The sequence below is a fragment of the Blennius ocellaris genome (genome assembly GCF_963422515.1).
Source record: "Blennius ocellaris genome assembly, chromosome: 9".
In the NCBI taxonomy this organism is placed as follows: Eukaryota; Metazoa; Chordata; class Actinopteri; order Blenniiformes; family Blenniidae; genus Blennius; species Blennius ocellaris.
In genome coordinates this window covers 10,885,332-10,908,160 of record NC_137658.1, presented here as the reverse complement: position 1 = coordinate 10,908,160, position 22,829 = coordinate 10,885,332, and the positions used below count along the sequence as shown (strand labels likewise).

At 44.0% G+C, this 22,829-nt stretch overlaps 2 protein-coding genes across 3 annotated transcripts; both read right to left on the bottom strand.

Moving 5' to 3' along the window:
- Positions 1-1,441: 1,441 nt before the first annotated feature.
- rhogd (ras homolog gene family, member Gd) lies at positions 1,442-5,743 on the bottom strand. 2 transcript variants are annotated; one of them, XM_080502161.1, is made up of 2 exons: positions 5,707-5,743; positions 1,442-4,380 (listed from the first exon to the last, which is right to left on the bottom strand). In XM_080502161.1, exon 2 carries the CDS (start codon positions 4,349-4,351, stop codon positions 3,776-3,778), a length of 576 nt encoding a protein of 191 aa, XP_080358287.1. In that variant the 5' UTR covers positions 4,352-4,380; positions 5,707-5,743; the 3' UTR covers positions 1,442-3,775. The 2 variants fall into 2 exon arrangements, with proteins under 2 accessions (XP_080358287.1, XP_080358288.1); XM_080502162.1 differs by having other exon boundaries at positions 1,442-4,401; positions 5,707-5,742.
- A 2,031-nt stretch (positions 5,744-7,774) lies between these two features.
- On the bottom strand, positions 7,775-17,034 carry fhdc2 (FH2 domain containing 2). The gene is made up of 12 exons (XM_080502772.1): positions 16,900-17,034; positions 15,225-15,801; positions 15,087-15,148; positions 12,842-12,944; positions 12,493-12,578; positions 12,274-12,374; positions 11,877-11,947; positions 11,540-11,647; positions 11,352-11,422; positions 10,852-10,969; positions 10,574-10,738; positions 7,775-10,458 (listed from the first exon to the last, which is right to left on the bottom strand). Exons 2-12 carry the CDS (start codon positions 15,678-15,680, stop codon positions 8,548-8,550), a joined length of 3,252 nt encoding a protein of 1,083 aa, XP_080358898.1. The 5' UTR covers positions 15,681-15,801; positions 16,900-17,034; the 3' UTR covers positions 7,775-8,547.
- Positions 17,035-22,829: the final 5,795 nt, after the last annotated feature.

Here is a 22,829-nt window from a genome sequence, read left to right as displayed (position 1 = left end):
AAATATTGATACAGTTGCATAAATACTAGCCAGGGAAGATTAAATAAGTTTATACTTCTTGCTACTCCTTGATCTGTTGATCTCTCTACATTTGTCTTATTCAGTAAAGTGTTTTTTTTTAATATCCTGTTTGAAATAAAGATATGAAATCAAAACAAACCATTCACGGGTATGTAAATGTCTCAATAAGAAGTAAAGTTTTTACAACTCCGGTTCATCTTTCAGCCTCAGAATGTGCTGTAAGGGCGCCACCTGGAAAAATAAATGAATGAGAGGCTTAAAGAACAAGTTATGAATATAGCCCTATGTAACTACAATGTGGTTCTTCTTACATAACATATAACACCCCTTAACTTCTTTTTTTTTTTTATTTGGTTGTGATTAAAAATCAATAATATTACCACTGGGTTAAACCTTGTAAAATCTTAAGCTACAATAACTGGTTGTTACTTCACCTTTGAAGCATTAGTCTTCAGCTCTTATGGCTCCGACACCAGCTTGGGATCATTTTAAGCCAGCTTTGAAGCACTTAAAAAGTTGTGAAAATAACAAAGCCCACCTGCTCCTTCACTTATAAATAGCTGGGCCAGAATTCTAATCAGCTATTTCCCCTAAATATGGATCCACCGCAACCAAGGATGTGCCACAACAACCAGGCTCACACTGTCATCTTACTCAGCCGACACACTCCACAGCAGCGTCTTCATTGTTTATCGCCATATAAACAATGTGACAATGACGTGTGCTGTAACCAAATTTTTTTACAATCTGTGAACATGCATTCAGCAACGCCGTCACCGTAAAACACTCGGAGACAAACCGCACAGGAAATGGCCTCTCGGCATTACTGCAGTGATTCTGTAATGAGCCAGTGGTGGAGTTCTTACACATCTGTCATTTGTCAGAGCCGCCGACCATAAAGGTCAAAGGAATTTCTCAGAGCAAAGCAGCGTGTTGAGTTTTCTAAGCGCCTGGAACTTATAGAACTTGTTGGTGTCTATGTTGAATGATGGCCTTAAAAAGCTGTCCTGCTATAGACCATTAACTCCAAATGTACAGAGAGGAAGAGGGAGAAAAAAAAGAAAAAAAGAAAAAAAGCAGGCTTGAAGAATGGATTTCATCCTGGGCAACACAATGAGTCTGCACTAGAGGACTGTGTCCATCTAGTGTTTGGACCAGGGAATTGAATAGCATCAGCGTGTGAAGAGGAAACCACATCACTGAAACTCAAGAGAGGTTTGCTGGGCTGAAAAAAGAAATGTTTTGTAACTCTGTCACATACAGAACCTCCACATGACCTCACTGGCATTGTTTTCACGATTACGGGCCGTACTCAACCTCATTCAATCAATGGGATAGGAGCATAAAAGCATTTCTTTTTTCTTTTTTGAAAAAAAGGAATCTAAAGATCTGGTTTTAACCACCATTTTATTTGGCATAATTTAAAATCATCTCACTGTTAGTTCATTTATACAAATATGCTTTTGTTATTTATAAAATTACAAACAGATTTCTACACAAATCAAGTTCCCAGTGTAAAAGCGTAGTACCACGCGCACACACGGCAGCATACAGCTCCAGGACACAGACGGAGGGCCCACAGGTGTATGTTCCACTTCAACAGCATTATCCGGGTGGAATTGGGACATGTGAGAAAGACTTAAAAAAAAAAAAAAAAAACCAAACCACAGTTGACATTTTTACGTGTTGTGCACTTACATTCACCCCCCCCCCCATACTGATCTAGAAAGTGTTCACATCTTCTAGTAGATCTCAAAACCGCATCAGTCACACAAAATAACCCCTTGCTTGTGTTGCACTTCAGTTATTCTCGACTCCACACAGGTTACGGCGTCGGCAGACTTATTTAGACGGCACTGGAGTGAAACTAATTTGTTCGCTTTTATTCTAAAAGTTGCTGTTATTGCTGAAAGCCACGAGCACAAAATTGCAACCTGGCTGTTACAACCGGCATCTGATAAAAAAAAAAAAAATTGCATGATTCAAAAAAAAAAATGTTCAGACGTGACGCAGCTTGTTGCCGAGTGTGCAAGTTGCGCTCGTCTCGCCCTCACTGCACCGTGCAGTGCGGGGATGTAAACCACAATCTCTTAAGCGCTACTGTGGGCCACCGGTGCTCCGCTTCACAAACGCACACTCGCAGCGCAAGATGTCAGTTTAGCATCCGAGTCTCACAATCGCACACATGCACTTTAAAAAAGAAAGACTGCAAGAAGAGTGTATTTACTGGCAGGAAGTGAGGCAGAGCATCTCGAACGTTACAAAAGATTAAAAAAAAACTAACAAAAAAAAAAAACCTTGGCTGGACCGGCACCTAAAACGTCTTTGGTTTCGATAAGGCACCTGACCAAATAAGAGGCTACTTTCTTATTGTACATAAACCGATGTTACACTGTTAACGAAGGCAACTTCAGCTCCGCTTCATTCTCCTAACCAAGACAATACAAGAGATTTAAAAAAAAAAAAAAAAAAAAGAATGTAGAGCGCATAAGCCAGTTACAACATATTCTGGTTTTATCGCTACACTGAATTATTATGCAGTGGTCAAAGTCTGCTGACCTTTAACATAAGACAATAATGCAATCAAAAGTGTTACGGAGTTGTGGTTTATCAAATCTGAGTATAAACGGCAGACATACAAATTACTGATCAAATAACATAAGCTATTACAAAAAATATATTCAACTTTGGCCATAACCGCACTTTTAGGTTTGAAAAAAACCCCAAAACATTTACAGAGTAAATTCACTATAATTAAACAAATAGTCTCCTTAACTCCCATCGCGTCACAAAGAAATTCTTAGGCGTGTTTGTAATGGCACTCAGCGTGAGGCTCCGGAGTTTAAGGCGCAGACAGAGAATTAAAGCATAATCTCTCGCGACTGTCTGCTCCGGAGACCTTGTACCTGTTGTGGGTTAATTTGGCCTTATGACACCTGCTCCTCCATTACTGAAGAGGGCAAATGGTCGGCTGCTTTTAATGGGACCGGTTTATCTTCAAAGGTCTGCTGGCTCTTCCACGCGGGAGGGGGGGGGGGGGAAGAGTGGTGGAGGCTGGAAGCGCAGCCCGACAACTCCAACATGCCACACTGAGCACGAGGGAAATTGCATCTTGGGAGCCTTTTAATCTGTGCGTTTTGGGTTGGAAGGGGTTACTGGCATTTGTCCAGTTCATCGCACCTTGTCTGGACTCAAGCTGCTTGAAATTAAAACAAGTTCACCTTCCACTCGGCTGTTCGTTGCGCCTAAAGAGCGAGTCACAGCAGTTCGATGGCGTCGCTGCTTGGGACCCGCCAGATGCAACCTTGGTGAGAATATGAGGTAGTCATTAGTTCTCCACCTGAAGGAAGGCAGGTCTCTTCTCTCCAGTCAAACAGGGTAGCTCGGTTGGTTGATTTGGATGTTACTATGGCTTGTGGAAACCACGATCGGCGTTTTATAAGGCAAAGCAGAGAAGCTATAAATCTACGACAGACGTAAAATTGAAAAGGTGTAAATATCAAAAGTTAAAAATGCGAGAGAAATAGAGGAGATGCGGTCTGTCGCCCTCGTTTAAGGCATTAGTCACTTTGGTGAAGATGACGGCGAGATCCTCCGAGAGATGAATAAGAATCAGAGGAGCTAAAGGAGAGCTGGAAACTGCCGTTGTGGTACAGAGGCAGCTGAGTGGCGACCTTTCTTCTTCGACCTTCCTACTGCAATCTGTAGATCTCCATCATCCCTCTCCGCAAGTCCAAAACCTGGGAACCTTTCATTACAAGAGCACACACTTCTTGGGATTCTTTTTTGTGACTGGATACAACACTGCTCTGACGGCTTCGGCGAACACCTCCCGGACACCATCCTGCAGCAGAGCCGAACACTCCATGTACTTCACCGCCCCGATCTGCTTGGCCAAGGCGTTGCCCTGCTGCTGGGTGGTCGGTGCCAAGCCTTGCTCCTTTAGCTTCTTCACCGTCTCTGCATCGCCTCTCAGGTCTCTCTTGGTGCCAACCAGCAGGATGGGCACGTTGGGGCAGTGGTGAGACACCTCGGGGTGCCACTTGTGTCGGACATTGGCGTGGGAGGAAGGGCTGCCGATGGAAAAGCAGATGATGAAAACGTTGGTCTGAGGATAGGAGAGGGTGCGCAGGCGGTCGTACTCCTCCTGGCCCGCCGTATCCCACAAGTTGAGGCTGACGATGCGGCCGTCGACGCTCATCTGCGCACTGTAGTTGTCGAACACTGTGGGGATGTACTCTTCGGGGAAGGCATTGGTTGTATAAGAGATCAGTAGGCAGGTTTTACCCACTGCCCCATCGCCCACCACCACACACTTTATGGTCTGCATCCTGCCTACGACCACTGGGCCTGCAGCACCTGATGGAGGGGGGAAAAAACCTGAAAATTAAAAGAGTGAATGTAAAGCTCGTCGTTTGTTGGATGTGTAACTCAGGTGTGACCTTAAGTGACAATAAACTAAAAGGCTTGAAAAAATCTGTCTCATAAACAGCTTTTTTTTGGTCAGGATTGGTGCTTATTTTCATTTTATGTCGAGTTGTAGCTCTAAAGTTTGAAGCTGTTTGTGACTGTCCATCTTGATGAGGGGACTTGCAACTCATCCAGGGTTTCACCTGGGATGACTTGTACAATGTATAAAGTGAATATTCATGCTGGATGACTCTTGTACTCCATTATATGTTACTGTTTGACCAAATTACAAAAAAACAACATCTTGTCATACTGTCAACATTCATTGGTTTTAATTACGACACATTTGCGAAAAATGTTTTAATACCTTAAACATCTTATACACACTGTTAGTGTTTGTTTAAGTTGCTGAAATTCTTATTAGATGTCTGATACCAGCTATTAGGCTATTGTAATACAATAGAAATCTCATGATTGATTGATTGAAAAGTCTTTGTAAAAAGGTTTGTATCTACTTTATGTTTACATCTCAAAAAGGTTCCCTTGTCTTTAATGCAGACGATCCATCAGGATCCAAGAACTGCAACATTTATTGAGTCAATATTTTAACTCAACAGTGCAGTTCTGGCTGAACTTTACTTATTTCAGGAGTTTATTTGAAACTTTCTCTCGCTTGTTTTGACTGAGCAGCGTCGAGCTTCATGACGGATCCGAGTTTATCTTTCTGCGGTGTGGAGGTAAACATCTCACTGTCGAAGACACGCATCTAAAAATCACTTCTCCTCCGTATTGTAAAACGAAACTTGCCACCCTGTAACTCTGGGATTAGTTATTACATCTTCCCAACTAGTTAGCGGACGAGCTAAACGCCGTCGGGCGTTCGCTCGATGGGTGTGCTCCGATCCCCGCCGTTTACCGTCGAGCTGTGTCGGCGATCCCGTCCTTGAACAAAGGGCACTGCGTGAGTCACCGGCGGGACGCGGTGCCTTCTTTTCCTGTGTTATGTTATTTCTCGTTGTTCACTTTAGAACACTAGGCGTTCCCTTCACTTGGCTCACTAGCATCCGGCTAAGGAAATAGCGCGTTGAGTGGCTAACGAGCTCGCGAGTTAGCAAACAAGCTGGGCACTTATTCACCCATCGCTGACCAAAAACACACGTCCGAGACCTGAGAACATCACACAAGTTACACCAAACGTGCTGCCATATGCGGATGTACACATTAACAGTGATCGCTGTTCGTGTGGGGTGTAATTTGAAGGATTTTGGAACTTACCGCCACTTGGGTTTCGATCCCTTTTTGCCTCGTATAGTTCAATCACAGCCGCATCCGGGGAGCTGGCCGTTACGTAATGATGCACGTACGGACGGAGTGCACCCTGGGAGTTGTAGTTCATTCAGTGATAATGTTTAGGTGCCACGAGATGACGCTGTTACGCCGCTGTTTCCCTCCTATTGTTCCAGTTTTAGATAGATAGATAGATAGATAGATAGATAGATAGATAGATAGATAGATAGATAGATAGATAGATAGATAGATTCTACCTATCATTATTATTATTATCATTATTATTATTATTGCCATGACATAGTGCTTGACAGACTTGGAAAATGGTTTGGAATTTCAGGCACTGCATGAAATTGGTTTCAATCTTACTTGTGAAGTAGGGATTGTTCTGTGTCAATAAGTAATTATGAATCTGAGAGCATGAACATCACTTTTGGGGTTCCTCAAGGCTCCATCCTTGGGGCCTCTTTGATTTAGCACCTACCGTCTTGCTCTGACTCAGAACATTACAACATCTTGTAGCATAATTATACAACTGACACACAGCTCTATGTATCAAGTGACAGTGAATGACCACAGCCCCTTATACTTGCTGAGTAAGTACATAAATAAAATCAATGAGTAGAACTTGTTATATCTTAACCCAAAGAAAACAGCGGTAATTGTTTTTGGCCCCAAAGAGACAAGGTTAAAGGTCAGCACTTATCTTGACTTCATGTCACTCAAGACAACAAATCAAGCCAGAAATCTGGTTTTAATTATGGACTCAGATCTGAAATTCAACAACCACATTAACAAAATAACATGAGTCAGTTTTTTGTTCTGTGCTATATATAAATACATTTGCCTTGCCTTGTCTTTTTTCTTCATTGTATATGCTTGGAAGGCAGTGGTGTATGTACATACACACAAGTAGTTGTTTTGTAAGTTGCATTTTTTTAATCACTTGGTGTAACTTTGCTGTTTGTCTACATCCATCCATCTTCGATATGGCGATATAAAGTCTGGGGCCGCATAGTGCTGGAGTTGATCCCAGTTAAAATGGGTCAAGACAGGATATATGCCCCAGACACGTCACCGGACAGGAAAGGAGACATTGATACACCATTGTATTAACAACTAAGGGCAATTTAAGTTCACCAGTTAATCTCAACTGCATGTTTTTGGACTGTCCACATATGAGGACATGCAAACTCTACACAGAAACCCACATCCTTCTCACTAAGAGGAGTGGTAACTTCTCTACAACCATGCAGCCCCAATGTTGCTTCTACATCACTTTATTTCTGAATTTCTAGAACACAAAATCTGCTGCGATTTCATCCAGTCTCTCGACCTCCCTACATTCTTGTCTTTGAATTGCAGTGTTTCACCGCCTGCATACATATCCCATATACAAACAAGCCATAAACAATCCCTTGCCCTGTCTTTTGGTCTTCCTCTTTTCAGCACAGCTCTCAAAGCTCATACATCACTTATTCTCCTTCAGACAAGTCTTTCTTCTCACTCACCCTGTGCTTTCAGATCAATGTAGTACACACGCAGACAGCTAAAAGAGGAATCACTTTTGATTACTCTTTCCTGCACCCTTGGAGACCTGTTGATGATCTCACCTCTATACACTGAGGCAGGTTAAAAGGCCAGAGCTGACCAACAACCGGACACTCAAGAACACAAAGAGGCACCAGTTTATTGCCTTTCCCAAGAGGTTCTGGCGTCACTGCAACCTATAAAGAGAGAATTCCCACTGAGACCCTACACCCGCAGTCACCCTCCTCTGCAGCCCCTTGCACCCTACCATTCTGCCCAGAGATTCCCCGGGACGCCTGTAGCATTCCCATGACAACAGGCACTGACAGCATTGGGGGTGAAGACATGTAGAGAGGAAGAGTTCAGATGAGGCAGGAGAGAAAAATGAGGATGACAAAGAAGACAGCTGTTGATATGGCAAGTATGGACCTTGAAAGTGAAAGACCCTCAAACTAAAGTACACACATGACATTCATCCTTAGTGAGCGGCCTATTTCTAAGACAGTCAACAACCACTATGTAGGATCATTGTTTTTATTCCTATTTACAAATCAGCATAATACAGTGAATAACAACAATGCTATTCAATAAACTTATAGAATCTTTTGATATAAAATAGACAAAAAAAAATTACAGTAGCCATTTCCGTGCAGCCCCCTTCTTCAGTTTGTAAAGTGCATCAGGACAATGGGGCCTCTCAACCAGAAGATAAGCAGTTCAATATTGTACCAAGTTCGGTTCAGACAGAGAGACAGCCAAGTTTGAGAACACAATGATCGCTTAGAGGGGTCACAGTATTCACAACATTTGGACAAGTTCCTAAAATAAAATAAACTCCCATTTTTCCACGCTAAAGAGACAGAAGCGCTTTACCAACTTAAAATTCTTTTGAAGCATCCTTGTACACACTAGGCACAGAGTAGAGTTCACCTGGTAGCGCTTCATTAAATGTGAATTGGGTGTTAAGCCGCTCTACATGGGAATGGTTACTGTAAGACGTGTTTTCTTTTGCTGTCCAATTGCCTGCAAAGGACATGGATGGGTGTGAATAGAGGTAGATTGGAGAGGAAGCACTATCCTGCTATTGGGTGAAACAAGAGTAATGCTCCCAGAGTAGCTTCTTTTACATACGTGCTCAGACCTATGTATGAATTTTATATAAAGAGAATTTATATGAGCTAAAGTTGAGAGAAAGGTAAAGAAAATGATTCATACTCTGCATGAAAATGCATGTATACATTAGGCTTAGATCCATAAAGATGCGGAAAGTTTGAATAAGCGTTACAGTGTTTACTTCCATCACTTCCAAAGTGGTAGTGTTGCAGTAGCTCGAGGCATTTTGGGACCAGGTATTCGTGAAGCTGTCGGTATCTTTGAGCCAACAGGAGAGGAGCCTGTGCTTGCCGTCTTGGTGCTTTTACTTCGAGCAGCTGATATGACTGTAGTGCGTATGGTCTTGGCTGTGGCCGATGACGGGCTGTTGGAGGTGCCAGGCTGGGATGGTACCTGTGTCTCAGAAATCGGGGCGACCCGTTTGGACACACGTAGCGGGCTGCCTCTGATGAATGCTGGCTTAGTGCTGCCAGAGACCTTCTCAGCTACACATCCGTCTGAAGTCCTGCGGGACGGCGTGGCCTTTCTTGGAGGCTGCTGCTCGCTTGTTGTTCTCTCCAGTGTGCTGCTGCTTCGTTTCACCTCTGTCTGAATAACAGCTGGCCGTGTCACAGGAGATGAGCGCATTGCTTTGCCGCGAGGATTAGACAGCCTGGTAGGAGTCGGGGGGTTGGTAGGAGTTGGGGCTCCAGTTGATGGCTCAGTTTTAGAGCGCACCCTGGGGATGGCAGTACTATTGGAAGGACCTGCACGTGACACAAGTACCCTCTTGGCCCCAATCCCACTGCGCACAGGGGTCTTCATGCTCCGAGACTCATCCTTTGATGTGGGAGACCCTGCAGTCACCCCCTCTCGAGGGTCACCCTCCCTCTCCTTCCTCCATTTGGAGCAGAGGCTTGGCGCAGGTCTTGGGTGGGGGGGCGACAATGTATCATAGGATCGAAGGCCTTTCACCAGTGTGTGGCACTCCAGTGTTTCGCCTACACGGGAGTAGGGTCTTGCCATCTCGCCCTCGGGACTCGGCAAGTCAGAGACTTCTTCTGGCTCTGACTGGTTTAACTCTGGTAGACTGGAGGGCTTCCAGTTCTCCTCCACAGGTGTGGATACCACATCCAGAGATGCCTGTTTTATCAAATCACTAACAGGTGACAGCATTACAGGACTTGCTTTGTGGGAAGGTGCATCTCTTGATTCAGAAGGTGATTTGTCTTTACTGGACTCAGATCTCTGATATCTCAACAGCCTCGGCCTGTCACTGTGAGAACGTATTCTACCTTCTTGAACAGGCTGTTGTGTGGCCTCTCTAACACACGAGCCATCAGATTTATTCTCAGAACAATCATTGTCTGTAACTTTAAGGCCAAACTTGGTTCTGGAAGTGGAAGGCAGATTTCTGATAGACTGAGATGGCATATCGGCATTTAGAGTAGCAGAGTTTGTAAGGGAACCGTTTCCCAAATTAGCATGTTCATGTGAAAAAACATTGTCATTTTCAGGATCCTTTGCCTTTGACTGACATGCCGGCACATGAGGAATCCTCTCAGGTCCGTGATGCTTTACTGTGAGATGACATTCTTGCTTAGGAGGATTGATTTTTGCAGTGAGTGAGTCTTGAACGGTTTCCATTCTCTGCCTTGTTTTTGTTGTTAGGCCATGTCGGTTGCCGTTTCCTCTGCCAGAAACTGCTTGTTGGTCAGTGGGGGAACATGTGCCATCAGTCTCTGGTGAGCTGCAAAGCACAGCCGTGGTCTCGTGGTCAGAGGAGCTGTTTGAATGACAACTTGTTGATGTCGGGCTGCTGCCCAGCTCAGGGAACGTCCTGAGTGTGGATGGACTGTGGAGTTGGCCATCATTTTGGAAGTGGTGAGTATATCTGCGGGAATCAAAGCTTCTCAAGCTACGACGACTCCAAGTGTGGGTCAAATTTTTCTCTAGTAGTTTCTCCAGCTCATCTGGATTCTCCTGACTGTGAGGTTCCCTGGCGAGGCTGAGGCTCAGCTCCAGTCCCGTACACACAGCCAAAGAGCGACGCTTCTCTACAATTTCACGCTGACGTTCCAGGCGCTTCTGCTCCTTCAGCTCTCGTTCTTCATTTTCCTGCAATAAAAGGGATGCAACAATATTTAGTCCCTCTCAGTTTACTGTATAGCAAAAGTTAGTAATGTATGTATTTAATGTCTGTAAAGCAACAATTTTGGAGGTCAGTGTTTACCTGGACAGCTCTTTGAAAGCGAAGGCAAAACATATGGAAGACTTTACAAGCCTCCTCTAGTTGAAAAGCGCTGTCGTCTTCACAGAAGAACTCCACTAGTGCCTGACTCGACATCCTCATACCCTCTATCTCATCATCTGCCTCCTTCAGACGCTCCTCTGCCATCTGCACACACACAAAAAGGACAATTTTGACATCTGCTCATCATGGATATGTTAATTCCCATTTGTGAAAATACTCTTAAGTGCCAAAGTGTATTAATCAATATGCTTGCATACCTCTAAAAAAATGTGTATATGCTGCTGAATCTCTGCCTCAGTTTTTACGTTTTTCTTCAAGGAAACCACTCTGCTTTTTAACTTGGATAAGTCATCCAGGACCGACTCCTCACATAACCTGCAGAGAAGAAGAAGCCATACATTACATTTTTTGTAAGAAATGAGCAGAAACAGCACATGTAAAGATGGTTTCAATCAATAAAACTAGGTAATACATGAATGCACTTGAATACCACTGTGACATGGACCAGAACTAAGATTTATTTAGATAATCTAGCAAAGTAACAGTGCAAACCTCCCCTGCCATCACCTTTTACATTGCCTTGTAGCATCAGTTTTGTGAAAACCCAGTGACTGAGCAATTCCCTCAGTCTAATGCAAAATACTGTCACTTCAGCAGACTGTTTGGAGGTTTTGTTTTTATTCATCAGGGGTGCATATTCCGTCATGGTCAATCATGCTATGATCAGAAGAGATCCCAGTTTTGGGAGGACAATGACCTTGAGGCTGAGCCGACGTGGCCTAGTTGGCTAGGAAATGACAGTAAACTCTGGTCCTTTTTCACAGCTTCCTGCAGCGACAAACAAAAATGATTATTCAGCCATTGTTTCACAAGAAGCGACACTTCATTTGCTAATGGTGATAAAATCATACGCTCTGTGGAGCAGTCTGGTTAAAAATTTCTTACCATGGCAACAAAATGCAGCAGATTCATGCCCGGCTTGTTTGCTTTGGTATCAGCCAGTTTGAGAAGTGACGAAATCCGAAAACCGGCAGCATTTCCTGCATATCCACCCTGAAAACCCATGCACAGGTTCAGAATAACATACACAAATGCAACATCTGACAAATTCAAACAAACAGCAATTCAAAAACCCAGGTGCACAGTCAGAGTGAGGTCACTGAAAACACACCCAGACCACTGGTGCATTGAGGATGGATAAAAGGACAGAATCTGCTTTTTCATAATGAAGAAAGGAAAGACAGGGGAGGAAATAGACAACAACAAAAAAAAAAGCACTCACAGCATTCATATAGTTCCCTGCTTTCAGCACCAAACGGAGTATGGAGTGTAGCTCTGGACAGCTCAGCAGTTCTGGGAGAGTAAAAGGAGGAGACTCAGTATTGTGCCTCAAGGTTGCAATAATGAATATGAATGGAGCTGACATCCAGGCACTGAAGTGACCCAGCAAGTTTTCTCTGGAGAACCGACACTCAAACATACTGCTGAACTAAACTTTGGGACGAGAAATATTTGATAGCTGATTCCCTCTGATTTAGCAAGTTATGTTGAATGCCTCATCTTGTTTTTAATCAGTGTCCCAACATAACCACACTAATCGTAGGAGAGCATTTACCAGGAGCGGCATACAGACTGATCTTTATTGCATAGGAGTACTCAACTCCCTGCTGTCACTTTACCTCGAGCCGCCTCCCTCAGACATCTGGCTGCCACACACAGGGAGGTCACAGCAGGGTCAAACTCTTGTTGCAGGATCATGGCATCCAGACGTAGCCGGAAACTAATGAAGGAGGACGAGATGGAGGAACACACTGATCAATGGACAGGTTTCAGCAGTGGCGGAGACAAAACGGCAGTCCAGACAAGCCATCAGTTACTTGCTGGAGGAAGGTTGTTACCTGGGCACTTCTACTAACAGAAGCATGAAAACATCGGGCTCGCCGAGCCAGCTACGCTCCCCATTGAACTTCTTTAGACGAGACTCCTGCCAGACAAAATATACTCATGTAAAACCTAAAAGCAGCTTTTACAGAAAAATCAAACCAGGACAGCGAAAAACAACATATGATCAAGAGTCAATTGTATTATCTTTTAGTGTGATCCTTCTCTGGAAACAGACCACATCACACAACGTGGTGTAACAGCAAAGTTTGGATCATTCTAACCAGGGCCAGATGACAAATGAAAGGGGGGGGGGGCTGAGGATCTTGACACAGTTGCGTTTGTTTGTCAGAAAATGTACTTTACCTCCTCATTGTCAGGCAGCAATTTGCAGAGCTCTGTCAACTTTTCTGCACCGTAACGGCCTCCAGCTCCCTGCCTGATATCCTCCACTATCTCCTTAGCAGGCCTGCAGAAATACACCGACAAGGGTTAGTACAACATTTCTTGCAGTTCTGATCAGCTACAAAAAAGGAACAATGCCTTCAGAGGAACTGTACATCAACAGCTCTTATCAGTCAATGCGAGAGGAGATTGACTCCAAGCTGGCAAAACAAAGCAGAATAATCCAATGCACAAATAAAAAGCAGGCGTGCACTGAAGACTTCTGAAGGCTCTGGGGACGTCAAGGTGAAAGACCAGAAACTGAGCTGACTGGCAGTCTGACCTCCGACTTACTTTCTCCAAGTGACACATCTGTCCTCTATTATAGCAGCTCCCCTTCCTTCTCCGCTTACACTCCATCACACGTGCAAGTAAGACGGCGTGTAGCCTTTATTCTCAAACAAATTCTCCTCATTCATCGCTCACCATTCACATGCCATTATTTCACATCAACGGTTGAAGGACTACCTTTGAGAGGATCTAAAGCCACTTCAGAATAAACAACTTTCCGACGAGCTCTCTCGCAAAGCGGAAGCTCTTTTTGTCAGTGCTCTGACTAAATCGGCTGAAGACAAAAACCAGACTGAAATTATACTTTGGTGGCGAGACAGGTAAGATGTCACAAAAACTGGATTTTGTTTGAACTGCAGCCCCATCTGTCTTCACGACACAAAGCCAAATAAGCTTGCAACAAGACCAATGTTTGCTTATGCAGGCAGCTTTTTGCAAATTGAGGCTTCCCCGACAAGTCACGACAAATCTTGTTTAAAAAAGAAACACTCATCTGTCGAGTGCAATAGAGACATTATTCTATCACGATTCAACATATTTGGCCTCTTTAGTTGTATGCATGTAGTTCTACTTTCAAATGTTGCACATGTCATGTCTTACTGATGTTAAACAGTATGTAAATAACTTAAATGATAATAAAACAGCCATTTTCATTACAAGAGGCGCAGCTTTAAGTCAAACAAACATGTAAAACGGGCTTCTGGAGATGCACAAATAGGACAAGCCACCAGTGAGGTCTTTCTCCCAGGGGGGTAAGCTTTAAGATTAGACACTGTTAAAGGGCATCAGCAGGTGTCAACCCTGACTCCTAAAGGCTATACTGAGCCATTTTACCCTCCACTCTCCAGCAAGCCCCCAGCCCAGCTGCTCCGGGTGCACCCTCCTCACTCTTTTACTCTGTCCCCTCCCTGACACCACACATCCCCTCACTTCTGATGACACCAGACTTCACACTTCTAACACAAACACATGTCCAATTCTGACATATGGCCACACGCTCCAGCACAAGTCAAGTGAAGTACTGCTCCCTGGGGCACAGCCGTACGCACCATTACTTCCTGCTCTTAAAGCTGCTTTCAGTTTTGACGGACGGTGGCTTTAAGCGATGGCCAACAAGTGCAAATAGATGCAATCAGGGTGGAAAGTAGTGGTTACCATCATTGATTCGTCTTTACAATGCTCAATCTTGGAGTACAAATAAAAAGCCTGTTGTTAAAAACAGATGAATTAATGTACTTTTCTCTTAAGCTATTCAATGTTTTAGTTTTCATCGTATTAAAGTGCATTATAAATTTAATTTCCCCCGCAGAATGTTCAAAGCACATTTCTCAATGGAGCAATGGTCTTAAAGCATAAAGTTGTTGGCTACAAATAGACAGATTAAAAGACTTGAGGGTAATCCCACTCCTATTAATGCTCAGTAGCGAGTTATGATTTTAAAAGTAGCGACAGGCGTAGATTACATGATGCCAATTGTACATAAGTCTGTGTAAAATTACATAATTAAACAAAATACTACTTAATTACAGTAATGTATTGGTAATTGTTATCCCATCTGAACCACAAAGACATATTGCATGAACATCCGACAGCATGTGAGCAACTGAACCAGAAAACCTGGAAATATCTACTTTCCTCCATTCATATTTTATGTATGAGCAAGATAAAGTCACCTAATGACCTCAAAGATGCTTTTGGACACAGAACACCCATGCAATGCAAAGGCAAAACATGTAAAGTCCACACAATCGAGCTCTCGATTTCAAAGGACAACAATTTGTTACTTCCTTCAAAATCTTTAAAGGATTCAGAACAGTTGTTTGACTTTGAAGTAACGCACAGTTGAGTAGTTTTAGCAAATATTTCAGAGGCTTACATCTTGAACTGCCGTAGAAATATTCCAATGTTCATACTGCGTTTGGAGTCCAACAAGGAGATCTGAAAAGAGGTGAAGAGTTCATGTAAGGGCATGAGAACAAATACAAAACTATCGCTGCTATTTCAATGAACTGACCTCTTCTGCGCTATTTTGTGGGGATCTGCTGCGCAGCAGTGTAGACTGCCGTCTTAAGGTGCCGGTTCTGTCCTGAGGCTTGCTGTCCTTCTGACTGAACAGCTCATCCAGAGAGTGGAGGTCTATGGGGAACTCATCGTCCCCCGGGCCCGCCCCGCTCCACACACTCTTTCTCCCCTCGACCTTCTCTTTAGGGATACGCTCCCAGTTGAGCTTCCTCAGGCGGCTCTTACTGACACTAGCCGAACGGCTCAGAGATAAGGAGGAGGATGCGGGTGGAGGTGGGGGCGGGGGAGGAGGGGGCGGAGGAGGCGGCGGTGCCAGGGGAGACGGTGGAGGAGTGACCTGTGCCACGTGTGAATCCATGGCCGTCACTTCCACAGCGTCGGTACGGGCAGGCGGTGTTCCATGAAAGGCACGAGATTCCTTGATGGCCACAGTCACATTGATGTGCATAGAGGCTGTGTGATGTTTTTTAAGGAGGAGGTGACAGCGGGTCAACTGGCTCTGCTCGGTCAGTCGATAATGTCTTCCAGTTCACGCTGGGCTTTGCAGCCCAAAGGTTTATATGTCCATCCTGAAAGCAAGAGAAGGTATGTCACACATAACTCAAAGAACGCAAAACATTTTGCAACACCTAATAATTAATCAGCCTCAGTCACATGAGCCTGACTGACACTTGGCCTCAATTCTCTTCTGATTACAGTGACTTAAGTGCTCTAACTGATCCAACAAGTCAACATCTAACCTCTTATTCTACTTTCTGTAGAAGTTCTAGGTAGTTTGTTTTTTTTTCCGTGGAAAGTACCAGTTAGGCAAGATGGGCTCCTCTCCTCGTGTGGGCTGTTTGAACAGCTTGTCCTGTCCTGTTCAGTTTCACCTTGCTGCATTCGCGCACACCTCCACCGCGCCGTTTTTCCTTCTAATTAGAAAACGTGAAAATACTATAGGGCACGGCAAGACGCACTGCTAACCACAAAGGTGAGAATAAAAGGCTCTGCAGCCTCCACCGCTTTAAATATTCCCTCCTCGTTAAGAGAATGTATGATCTGAAAAAAACGGGTTCGAGCACACTTGCAGGAGCAAGTTTTAAACGGGATTAGTAATGTGTTTGAGGGTGAGTCAGCGGCTGCAGGAGTCTGGTTCGAGGAAGACTCTTTAATCACTACACGGCTTCACATTTGAACCAAACACACCCTCCTCTAGTCCCCTCTCGCAGCCCTGAATCATGCATGAATCATGTCGGGGGGACCGATCGGGGATGCGCTCGGCTGTTGGTTACAGGGGCGCCGCAGGAGCGCGCCGCGTAACAGCGGCGATCTCTCAGCCTCCATCAGCCCATGAAACCTTCAAACACTTGATGTCATTACTCTTACTTGTAAAGAGAATGAAAACTTGCCGGAAAGTGAGCTGTCAGGCTATTAAAAGCGCTAAATCGCCCATTTTCTACATTAAATTACATCTAACGCGCTATTTCAGGGTGTTTTATATTTGTTTGTGGCGAAGTTTTTAACAACCCAAGAGCTATTCCTTGATATATTTGGCTTAAACGCGCATTAAAAAAAGATGATTCTCAAGTTAAATCTGGCAGAACATAGACATAAAAGTAATTGTTGCCTTTCTTAATTTGGCTCCAATCATATTAATTCATATTAAATTATATTAAATCACCTACCTGCCGGACTTCCTCGGTGAGATGAAAACAATAATTTCCCAGGAAACCTCACCGCAAACTTTGATGAATACTCTTTCCCGAGATGTTCTTTTGCTATTCCTTCGTTATCCCTGAGACTTGTGCGGCTCCACTCGCGGCAGTCTCTTGTCTTCCTCAACTTGCAGGCAAACTTCCACACATTGAAACCGGAGCGCGCAGGCGCGCAACCCCACGCTGATATGCTTTTATTGTATCCACCCAGTTTTCCCATGGGCGGATTTGGGGTTGTTTTTAACGCTGAGATACACTCAAATTCAAGTAATCTTTAATCCGTCTTTTGACTTTAAAATGTCAAAGTGAATCTGGCTTCGTGGATTGCTTGTTTTGTTGATGAAAGTCAGCAAAATCTATGATGGAAAACTTTACCCTGAGATATGTCTTCAGTCTGTTTGAACACTTCTTTTCTAATGGCCACAGTATCTGTGCAGTGCTCTATATGATAGTGTTTTCAAAGTCCAGATAAGATTGTACATAAAAAGCTTGTTGTATCTGGGCTTTGCAGACAACCTGGTAAGTCTATATTTCAGACTAATCATCATGGTGGGCAGGACGCTGGTGTATGATTGGTGCAGAAGGCCTTGATCATCTCAAGAGGAGCATGCTATTGAGAACCTGAGAGGGGGAGCAGATGGCTATCAGACATGGGAAATAATGTTTGGATCTCCTCCCTGAACCAGGAACCAGCACAGGTGAAAGCTAAGAGGCTAGAAGTCCCTGTCGGGTGCTGAAATGGTCCAGGTGCTGGGATGTGGACCCATAACACTGACCTTTCATCTGAGGTGCTGGACCACTCCCGCCCCACGTCACCTGGTGCACCTGAGTTCGGCTCAGGTAGCCCCATTCACAGGCCACACTGACAGCCGTTTGTCGTCACTTCTGAGGTTGCAGTAATTAGGAGGTTATGACCCCGAAGATCTGGTTTATTGTTGCGCCTGAGCAGCAGGGCACGTTATAGAGTGCTATGCCAGAATAAGCCTCTCTCAGGAAACTTCACTTTCCATTCAATCACTCACTTCTCAGAGTACAGTGCACCTCTCAGAATACAAGGAAATGCCACTGTTGAGAGACAGGAGCTTTATAGTCCAAAGAGGGAATGAACAACCCTGCACAATTCCTCATATTATTCCAGGATTCGGAAAGGACGGACATTGTGACAATGATTGATGAATAGTGAGGAGTTAACTTGGCTTCCCTCACATGTTCCATCAAGCTACTAAAACTATGAGGAGACAAAACAGTCTGTGATGTCCACATACTCACTCCCAGCCGGTCCCCTTTGCATAACAGTGAGCTGCAGAGCTTCACTTGACCCATTCTTTAGTCAATGAATGTGCATGGGGGTGTTCATGTGTAGCATTTGTGTGTGAGCCTGAGTAGGTATGAAAAGAAATCTCGGCATTCAAGTTAAATTGCACTACGTGAACATATGATCATTTGAAAATTGTGTTGGTTAAGATCAACCCTAAAACAAATACCATTTTGTGTAACTCTCAGATGACATTAATGCAATGTTCAAACATTATATATGTCTATTTTTTTCAACAGTTTAGCACACTACCCTGCATCCCTGTCTTTAATTCAGAAAGGTATTTGCAGCCATGCAATCATTGTTTGTCTCTTGCTTTTTCTCCAGGAAAGGTGAATACTACTTTTTTCTTTTTGTCAACTAACTTCTATGCACAATATTTGACACTTAAAGTCAGTAATTGGATGAAAATCTGCAAAATCACCAAAACAATCCGAGTTCATTTGCCATATAGGTACCGTCTAAAAAGCAGGACTAGGGTTCTTATTTCAAATATATAGTCAAAGTGATTCTTTGTTCGATTTAACTTAACATGAGTTATAGTGCCTATAGCCTCAACCATTTTGTGAAATAACATTGGCCCAAGTAGGCTGTGTATTTATAAATCACACTATATTGATGAATGCTCCCATTGTGTGAAACCACTGTTAAAAAATAAGTTATTGGCTACCAATATTAGATGTACAAAGGAGCTTACCATAAACCGTAACATAAATCTTGTGAAAAACTACAAAGACATTTTTCTTTTACTCAGTGCTTTATTCACAGGGATCACATTTTATGCCAAGGCCTCTGCTGACATTGCTGGCTCATGCTGCAGAAATGAAAATCCGGATGGAAAGAATTCAATACAATGGATTTTTTTGCCCAGATGCCCCATTTATATAGCGTGTAAAAATGTGGCTGTAAAACTTTTCCATGTGAAACTATCGATATCAACGAGTGGGGGGGCTTAGTGTTATTCTGCCTGTACTGAGTCTGGCCTGCCTTCTGGGTCTTGGCCTTTTTCATGGTGGAATAAATAGGTCAGTGTGACTGAGGCTCTGCGGGAGTATTAAAAACACACAGTGATATGGTGTGTGTATGTGCGCACACGCAAACTGCGGAGACATAAGCACACACCTTGGTCTGATTCCAGGCCAGGGCAGGGACGCTGGGGAGGTATTTCTAATCAAACCCAGCTTCCTCAGATGTTTGGTAGTTTCCCAGCTGCACTCAAATCACGTGCAGTTATCCAGACATGAATCCTGGCTTTGGTCAGAGACCTGATAAGGAGCAACATCAGCGTGTCGGCAACATCAAGAAAACTCTCTGTGTCTTGCACTCATTTTCTCCTAAATGCACATGTGAAGTGACATCAGCACAAACACAGCTGGTATGTGGAATCTTAAGAATATGTCCATACTGAATGATACAAATCAGCTAAAGACGAAAAGACAGTCTTATGCACGCGAGTGCAAAATATAGTGTTAAACAGGCCATTAGAGAAAGATACACAAATATATCGAGAACAGTAGAGTCAAACTTTGAGAAGTAAAATATCACTAAGAACAATGACAAGTTTTCACTTCTTGCTTATTATTTGTCCTCCATATGTTGGAATACTTTTGTCCTATTGATTTTTCAAAAGATTATTTCTATTGAAGCAAGATTTTCTCTGGACCTCATCCATCATGACAGTACAATAGAGGCATGACTAAACCGTGCCTTGCCTTGTTTCCAAGGACGGCACAGCTGATTCTTTGCTGTGTTTGCCAAGCTGTCACTGCAGTGTTAGCACTATTGCACGTGTGTGTGTGCACATGTGTGTGTGTGTTGTGATTCTAACATGTCAAATTATCCATGCTGAAAGGAGGCTGGAGTGGCAGTCAGGTGCTGTGTGTGTGTGTGTGTGTGTGTGTGTGTGTGTGTGTGTGTGTGTGTGTGTGTGTGTGTGTGTGTGTGTGTGTGTGTGTGTGTGTGTGTGTGTGTGTGTGTGTGTGTGTGTGTGTGTGTGTGTGTGTGAGTGTGTTCAAATCAAACTCAGCAGGGTGAAAAAGACTCGAAGGGCTTGTGGTCAGTTGGCCTTTGGGGGGGGGGGGGGCGGGGGGGGTGGATCCACTCTGTTAGCCTTTGCACATCTGGCCTTAAGAGCTACTTCCGACTCCAATTAGGAATTCCTGAGACTCAATAAAGCGGATTATAAGCCTGCAAAAACACTGGGAGAAGTTTCTCCCACCCTCTGTCGCCTTCCTGCCCCAGCTGCTATGGCCATTACACTGGTCAGAGACAGTCTCACTCCACTAGAAGTTTACAATGCCACAGTAACATACGTTGACATAGACAAATCAACCCTTTTCTTCTTTTTTCCTTTTCACCAGATAAGCAACTTTTCCATTTGATTCCGCCTTTATATAGTACCTTTAAAATATACCAAAAGCTTTATCTAGACAACAGCAAAAGAGTGGAAAGTAAATTTCTCTCTTACTGGGTGATTAAAGACCCACATGTGTCTATATACCACACTGTGGTTGGGCACAAAGTCGTGGAGCAGAGTATACAGGGGAGCTGGGCTGTGTCGACAGGGGGTCCGGGGCGGCTGCTTGTGTGGCAAGAGTGATCACACAGTTAATATTCAAAGGGCTGAGTCTGTCGTAAAGAAGCCACTAAATAGAGGCTGACAAAGCGCGTCGTTCAAACAAAGCCTTCTCTCAAAGTAGGCTGTGTATATAGCATAGAGAGCAGTGAACGGGTGGGTTTTGCTGGGGTGGTCATGTATGGAGTCTATAGTGAGTTATTAAAGCCAGGCCTCCGGCTCACTCACTACCCAAGCACACTTGGCCCTTTGACTTTGACAAAATTTGGAAATGTTGAGGTAAGTCATCAGAGCTCTATATATTTTTTTCTTTTTAATGAATGAAATGACACAACTGTTACTTTTTATACATGAACAGAACACATAAGTGTCATTTTAGGCTGTTTTGCATTGAGTTAAATCTTTCAGATGAACTTTTGTCTACGTGTGTCATGTTGAGTAAAGCCATGCAAATTATCTTTTGTATCAACACGCACACACCCTCTGCCTGCACGTATACACACCTACACACAGACAGTTTATTTCAACGATGTAATCCTAATTATTCCCCCCTCTGCTTCTCTGTGCCAACCAGTGATGTCACCCACAGAGAGAGACAGTGGAGCTGTTGGCTCAGTGCCTGGGGGCGGCCATGCCTGCAGAGAGGAGAGGAGAGGAGAGAGGACAGGAGAATGGAGGATGGAAGAAGAGAGGAGAGGAGAACAGAGGGGAGGAAGAAGTTAAGAGATCAGCATCGGAGGGGCGAGCAAAGTAGGAAAATGTAGTTGGACCCCCAGAGTTTTGGCAAACTCCTGCATTAAGGCTGCAGGGATTAGGCCGGCTGCTCTGCGACTGAACCCAGAGAACTCAGCCCACTACTTTCTGCCCCTTTGCCGTCTCCCTTAAGACATTCAACCGGCACATTTAAGGCCTGAAAAGAAAACACGTAGGAACTGTGAGGGCCAGGTCCCGAGGGGACTCCCTCTGGGATTAACCTAGCTGCTACACTCTTCCCATCATTTTCACTGGCGTTCACTGGCCCTGCGCTGAATCCCATTCATTCTCACCAAAGTGTTGCATAACAATGCGTCCTCCCTTTCCATGCAGCGCTGAAGCTGTTGGTAAAACAAGGCGCCCTTGGGCCCCAGAAGCACTGAGCCAAGGCCTAGTTTCTTGTGTTGTGGGGGGACCTTTAGAGAGTGAAGCTGTTGTGTGAGTGACTGGACATTTGGGGCACACGTCATAGCGCAGAGTGAAGAATTAACGAGCGGTATTTAAATTGTGTGAGCTCTTAAAAAAATGGTTCATCTTTTTTGGGGTGGGGGGTGGATCGTACATCTTCCTTGTGAAAGGAGAAAATTGATAACACTTGTATATCTGATGTGGGAAGTGTCCTTGGGCAAGCGCTGAGATTCCAAACTTTACTTCTGAGATTTCTGAGTGCTTTGTCAGCAGATTTTGAACCTTTAAACTAAAAAAACATGACGGCTGCATAACCAGCATGCACAAATAATCATGATAATCATTTTGCTAAATATCTAGTATTTTTTTTCTTTTTAATGAAATCTCAAAGTATACATTGAATGTTGCCCAGAGCATGGAGTTGTTAGAGGGGCCGGGTATCTTTTTTTTGTCTCATTTCTGACGAAAAAACACAGACATCAGCTTCAATAATAGGTATTGTCATTTTTAAAACATCCAGATGATCTCAGAGCAAATCCACGGGGACGAGCAGAAGACGAGAGAAATGACTCAATGCGGGTCTGAAGAATGGGAAGGCTGCATGGGATTTATTCTGCTCTCTAGCAATCACGTGTAAACCTCCTCTCCCCTCCTTCCTCTCTCTGACGCATGGAGAGCTGGCATGTTTGGCAAATAGAGAAAAGAGAGAGGGACAAAGGGATGAACGACCAATGCAGAGTTGCGATGGCCAGCTGAGTTATTTGGTCAAAACTCAGTAAAATGGAAGGACAGACTGTTGCTAGGCTGTGCTTTCAGAAAGAGAGAGCACTCTGGCTGAGCTCACTGAAA